General features: G+C 28.7%; 1 protein-coding gene across 1 annotated transcript; it reads left to right on the top strand.

Moving 5' to 3' along the window:
* Positions 1-3,484: 3,484 nt before the first annotated feature.
* Positions 3,485-6,188, top strand: LOC106390270 (probable aminotransferase TAT2). Its single transcript, XM_048751695.1, has 7 exons — positions 3,485-4,024; positions 4,563-4,902; positions 4,982-5,200; positions 5,293-5,352; positions 5,482-5,637; positions 5,713-5,806; positions 5,893-6,188. Exons 1-7 carry the CDS (start codon positions 3,780-3,782, stop codon positions 6,030-6,032), a joined length of 1,254 nt encoding a protein of 417 aa, XP_048607652.1. The 5' UTR covers positions 3,485-3,779; the 3' UTR covers positions 6,033-6,188.
* Positions 6,189-7,005: the final 817 nt, after the last annotated feature.

Raw genomic sequence — 7,005 nt, 5'->3', positions numbered from 1 at the left:
TTATATAAAAGTACTACATAAAAGGAAGAGCACATATTTATGACAGTAATATTTTTTTCTTAAATTTTTTGTTATTATAATTGTAAACTAAGTTAAAAAATTTACAAACTACGTAGATTCACTATTTCTTTTAATTTTTATCATGTATATCCTGCAAAAAAAATATTTTACAAAATAAATTTGCATCAAATTTGTAAGATTATTTATATTAATCAAAACATGAGATATCCGTAAGTATTCGTAAATATCCGCAAATATCTATTTATTTTTCGGATATCCGTTTTCTGAATATCCGTATTTTTCCGAAGCAAAGTAAATCGAAAAATTAGATATCTGTGACATACGAAGCAAATCACAAATACCTGCAAAAACTCGGATGTCTGATCCGTGCCTATGCCTACTAGTCGGTGACCAGTGACCATTACATGTCTAGTTTCTATATCTTACCTGTCCAACCGAGTTGATGGATCCGACGTTCAACTGTGATCTATTCTATTAAAATATAATTATTATTTTTAGCTATTACTTTTAACAAGTGATAGTAAAACTATTTGTGCTAAAAAAAGAAGTAAAACAATTTAACTAATTAACCTTTTTTAAATCCTTTTATTTAGTTAAGTATTTATCATTCATTGTTTAAATAGGTTAAAATTTATAAATATGTAATATTTTTATACAAAATTTTTTTACATAAATAATTTTTTATATCTACAACTATATATTATTCTTTTATTTATTTATTTTGAGTCTTACAATAATATATTATCTAAATATAATCATATATAAATTATGCTATTGGAAAATTTTGAAATTTTAATAATTTATTAAATATATTAATGAAAAAATAAATTTTAATTATAAATTTAATGTGTATTGTCATTATAACAAAATCTGTTGAAAATATTTTTTTTTTACCAAATATTCGAATGTGTTTTTATAGTTAATGAATTAGTTTAGTAACAAAAAATACAAATGTCATGTAATCTACTCAAAACTAGTTGTAATTTATTAAATTTTTTTGACAAAATAGAATTTTCTTTTTGAAAATAATTATTTCAAATGCAAAATAATAATACTCTATATTTTAAGAAACATAAAATCATAGATGCTAAAGTATAATTTTTTGAAATGCAATACAGAAAAAAATTATGTTGTGAAAATAAAAAAAGTAATATAATATTTTAAAATCTTAATTTAGTAACAAAAAATAAGAAAACTTAATACCTTAACATCCAAAAAATCTTTTATCGATAAAATATACTAAAATAATATAATAGATGCTACTATGTACCAATTTTTAAAAATAATAGACTACACTATTTAAACAGAACAACCAATTTACTTAAAAAATCCTACAAAATAGTAAAATAACAGATGTTAAAGTATTGTTTTAACCACAAAATGAAAATATAAGTTATCCTAAAGAATCATCGTTTATATAGTATAACTAAATAAATTTGAAAATGTATTATATGCAATAAAAAGTAAAATGTATAAAACAAAGTACTATACATTAATAATATCGAATAAGAAATATAAATAATATATAAGATTATAGAGTTAAACAATAATAATACTAAAATGTAAATCATATATTTAAAATATTTATGATAATATCAAGGTTATACATTTATAATATAAAAAATAACGTACAAATTAAATTCTAGTACAGTTTTGAATTAGTGTGTGTAATTGGTTCAATTATGTTATATGATTCATATTTGAGTTGAAAGAATTTAAACAATACAATATATCTTCTTTAAAAAATCTTCTACTAATCAATATAAACATGTGACGATTAATGTTTCTACACCAGCAGATCCAAGTTTCAATTTCAGGATAAAGTGATTTATTAAACAATTATACATGTTACATAGAAAATACTTACAAGAGATCTTTAACATGATGCAAGTAAATCTGGTAAAGCGTGGTTTTCATAGGGCGGCTCTGGTGATGCAGTTAGACATAGATACTTATAAAGCAAGTCATATAGTATTGTTGGTTGTCGAATCGTCTATGTAATATTTTTCATAATTGTAATATCCTAATAAATTAGCTTTAAAAATATATGTGACGATAAGCTGTAACAAGTTGCGTTTATCTCTAAGACCGCGACTTTATGCAATTATTTTCATAATCTAAATGTTTAAAGTTTAAACACACCTTAAAATTTTATTTTGAAATTTTGTAAATGTTTTCTGAAACTATTTAAAAAAATATTTTAAATTTTCAATATTTTTATTTTATTTTTGTAAATCTTAAATTTCACGCTCCAAAACTCTAACCCTTATACCCTAGAGATATAAATGTTTATTTATCTCTTAAAACCAAAAGTAAACATGAAAAGTGGTATTAAGAATGTAGATTAAACAATTTCACTATAGTAACAGAAATATAACAATATTTTGAAAATTTGAAAATATTATTTAATTTATTTTTATAATTATACTTTTTATTACTTAAATAGTTCTTCAAGTTTTATGTTATTTTTTAAAAATATAAATTATAAATCCTATAGTTTATTTTTGATATCTACAAATTCTGGAAATACTATTTAACTTTTTTTTGACATCACATATAAAAATTTTATATTATTTTTTTCTTAGTTTTATACAATTTGATTCATTATATTTTAACCAAAAGAAATCTATCTAAGATTATAGTTTTAAAAAATATAAATATCTATTCTTAAATAAAATTTTAAAATAAGTAAAATTATTTATTGTATCTTATTTTAAATTTAAATAATTAAAAGTTTATAATAAAATATTGTTAAAACATAATAAATTTAACATATTAATAAATATTTATTTTTAAATATATTTTAAATTGTATATTGCCCCATGGTGTATGTAAAAGGAAGATATTTATAAAAATTATGATTTATTGATCGTCGCTTTAACCAATTTGGATACCGTTTTTAGAAAATAATGCATTGGCTATGTAAGACTATTAATTATATATGTAAATTGTTGAGGGTAAACGGTTCCAATCTGCTCTGCTTCATATTTTCCATCATCTTGTTTTTAAAATGATAATTAGTGGATTCGAAATAGATGTGTAATAATATTTCGCAACTATCTATTTTCTTTCTATATGTATGAATTAATTATGATAAATTTTATAAATGTAATTCTTAAAAAAAAATGCTTACAAAATATTTAATCCGACTATGAGGTTTTTTGGTGCCCGCGGTTTTTTGGTTGTTCTGTGCTATGAGGTTTTTTTGATTATCATGTTATTGGTTTCAACATTTCTTTCTATTTCTAATAATAAAGCTACGCAAGAGTTAAAAAAAAAAAATATTTAATCCGACTAATGAACGGTTTAGAAAGGAGGTAGGTAATCTAGAAAATTCTCGTGCTATTCGGATTATGGAAACCAATATTTTGGGGTTATTTATTTCAACAAAACTTTTTTTGGGCTATTTCTTATTTCTTTACAATCTCAAACATCACCGAATACTATTATGAAATATATTTGTTTTTTGACCAAAAAAACTATTATGAAATATTATATCCTTGGTACAAACGAGTGGCTGTAAAAACAATAATATGATAAAAGGTTGGAAAGTTAAACACCACTTATTGTTGAGTTGTTTCCCTATATGTCCTTCTCCAATCAGGCAAATCTCACTCTCAAACACATATCAAACACAAATCCCCCTTCTTTTCGAGTTGCACCGAAAGACTTCAACCAAACCATCAAAGTGAAAGATTCAAGAAACAGTTAAATAGACACCCACAAGAAAGAAGAAGGAGAAATCGAATTGAATAAAGATGGAGAATGGAGGATCGACAATCACAATTAAAGGGATTCTGAGTTTGCTGATGGAAAGCATCTCAGAGTTGGAAGATGAAGAAGGAAGATGCGTGAAGAGAGTTATATCACTTGGAATGGGAGACCCAACACTCTACTCGTGTTTCCGTACAACACAAGTTTCACTTCAAGCTGTCTCAGATTCTCTTCTCTCCAACAAGTTCCATGGTTATGCTCCCACCGTTGGTCTTCCTCAAACTCGAAGGTTATTTTCGTCATTTACCTGTTTTCTTTTCCTTTTACAGTTTAACGCCGCCGTTTACCACCGTCAATCTTTTATAACGCTCCGGTGTATTTTAATATTTTTTCTTTGGAAGCAAATCTTTGGTAATTATTGTAGAACGACCTGGACGGTTGACAAAAATAAAAAGATCTGAGCAACATCATTTATAAAAAAAAGAAACATTATTTTCGACGTCATAAAAAGCAAGGCAGAGGTATACGCTAGAGTGTAGACGTGGTGCTGTTAGAGCCTAGGGGATGCCAAACTCGGTTGGTTTAGCACAACCGAGTAAACATAAACAAAATAACCGATTCAAATTTTAACCAAACCTAGGTTCGAACGTTGGCTAATTAAAAAAAAAACTTATTTTCTTTTCTTTTATGTAAAATAAATCAAATTAAGGATGAATTTTGGTCGATAATTGTCCTTATAGTAAATCCGAAAATGCAAACATTAATAGGACCAAATATAAGCACCTAACTTGCGAAACACGTTTCACACTTTTTGTGTAATGAAACAGGGCAATCGCAGAGTATCTATCGCGTGATCTTCCATACAAACTATCTCAAGACGATGTGTTCATCACATCTGGTTGCACACAAGCAATCGACGTAGCATTGGCAATGTTGGCTCGTCCCAGGGCCAATATACTTCTTCCAAGGCCCGGCTTCCCGATATATGAACTCTGCGCTAAGTTTAGAAACCTCGAGGTTCGCTACTTCGACCTTCTTCCAGAAAACGGATGGGAGATCGATCTTGACGCTGTCGAGTCTCTTGCAGACGAAAACACAGTTGCTTTGGTTGTTATAAACCCTGGTAATCCTTGTGGGAATGTCTATAGTTACCTGCATTTGATGAAGGTTAGCTCTAAACTTTGACACGAGGAAACATAACTATGTTTTTTTTGGTTAATACAAGCTTTTTTTTTGTGTGTTTTAGATTGCGGAAACGGCGAAAAAACTAGGGATTCTTGTGATTGCTGACGAAGTTTATGGTCATCTTGCTTTTGGGAGCAAACCATTTGTGCCAATGGGTGTGTTTGGATCTATCGTCCCGGTGCTTACTCTTGGATCTTTATCAAAGAGATGGATAGTTCCTGGTTGGCGGCTTGGTTGGTTTGTGACCACTGACCCTTCTGGCTCGTTTAAAGACCCAAAGGTTAGTAATAGCTTCAATATCTTTAAAACTGATTATTTAGAGAGAGCGTGACAGTTAACCATTTACGGGGTGAACTTGTTCATTTGGATCAGATCATCGAGCGGTTCAAGAAGTACTTTGATATTCTTGGTGGACCAGCCACATTTATCCAGGTATATATATATATATATATATATATATATATATATATATATATATATATAATAACATAGATTCAGAATCAACTTCTATGGTTTCTCATCAAAAGACACAAATATTGTTATTTGATTGTGTTGCATTAGGCTGCAGTTCCCACGATTCTTGAACAGACGGACGAATCATTCTTCAAGAAAACGTTGAACTCGTTGAAGAACTCTTCGGATATATGCTATGACTGGATCAACGAGATTCCTTGCATTGATTCCTCGCATCGACCAGAAGGATCCATGGCTATGATGGTTAGTAAATATATAAGTTGTGAATAGTGTACACATTTTAAAATGTTCTTGATTTAATTTATGCGGTTGGTTCAGGTTAAGCTGAATCTCTCGTTACTAGAAGATATAAGCGACGATATCGACTTTTGTTTCAAGCTAGCTAGAGAAGAATCAGTCATCCTTCTTCCTGGTAAGGATATTACTTCAGTCTCTCTGATTATGGATATAACTTTTAAGAGTAATCTCTTTTAATATATTATGGATGCGGCTGAGCAGGGACTGCGGTGGGGCTTAAGAACTGGCTGAGGATAACGTTTGCGGCTGATGCATCTTCGATTGAAGAAGCTTTTAAAAGGATCAAATGTTTTTATCTCAGACATGCCAAGACTCAGTCTCAAACCATAGTTGATTTGTGATTTTTGTATGGTCAAAATGTGCTTAGAAAAAGAAAAAAAAAGTGTTTAGAAAGCACATACAGTATAGTGTTTTCTATTTCTCTCTATTTAAAATATGTGATATACAAGTAGCTTTATTGTAATAAAATAAACTCAATCAAAGGAAAAATACATGTTTAGGAAATATTTATAAAAAGAATCAGATACAGTTTTGAGCATATGTTTGTGTAAACTATAGGATCACTGGCAGAAATGTATTCACACTTGTACTAAATCAGTGATTTCCAAGTTTGTATCTTATTTCACCCATATTTAGATAACATGCATGAACGAAGTCTGAGAGAAGTCTTCTCCTTAACGTATTTAAGTAAAAAAAAAACAAAACAGAAGCGCTTTGTGCTAGTCCTTGACTAAAAGAATGGCGAAGGATTTACTTAATTAGATAAAAAAGTTGCATTAACATGGAATATCATACATATATCAGTATAATAGAATAGATAAGTGGGTGCATGTATGTTAATCTAAAAACAGAGTTAAGTTTTCTTAATGTAAGCTTCTTAATATTAGAATGTCCCATGTCTGAGACTATGATAATCTAAAAACAGAGTTAAGTTTTCTTAAAATAAAGATCTTATATATGTCTGGGACTCCGAGGAACAACTCCATCAAACTGCAGTGAGTGAAAGATTACCAAGTAACTAGTCTTAATATTAGAATGTCACACATTCAGAATTGAGTGATTGGGAGGAAGCCATTTATACGTGAATCTCGACCTACATGCATTTCATTCCTGGCTAGGTCCCAGGCGAGTAGATATAAGGAAATGAAGATTCTCGTAAAGTTGAAGCAAGCAAGTGTATTCATAAGGGAATCCCTAACTCCCCAAAGCCTTTGAGATCCCAAATCAAAACGAAAGATATATATATTAAAAGAAGTCTTTTCATCTTAATCTTAGTTTGGTGATGCAAAGTAAATATAGGTATAAACGAGTAGT

The sequence above is a fragment of the Brassica napus genome, chromosome A2 (genome assembly GCF_020379485.1).
Source record: "Brassica napus cultivar Da-Ae chromosome A2, Da-Ae, whole genome shotgun sequence".
In the NCBI taxonomy this organism is placed as follows: domain Eukaryota; kingdom Viridiplantae; phylum Streptophyta; class Magnoliopsida; order Brassicales; family Brassicaceae; genus Brassica; species Brassica napus.
This window is presented reverse-complemented; position numbering and strand designations above follow the sequence as displayed.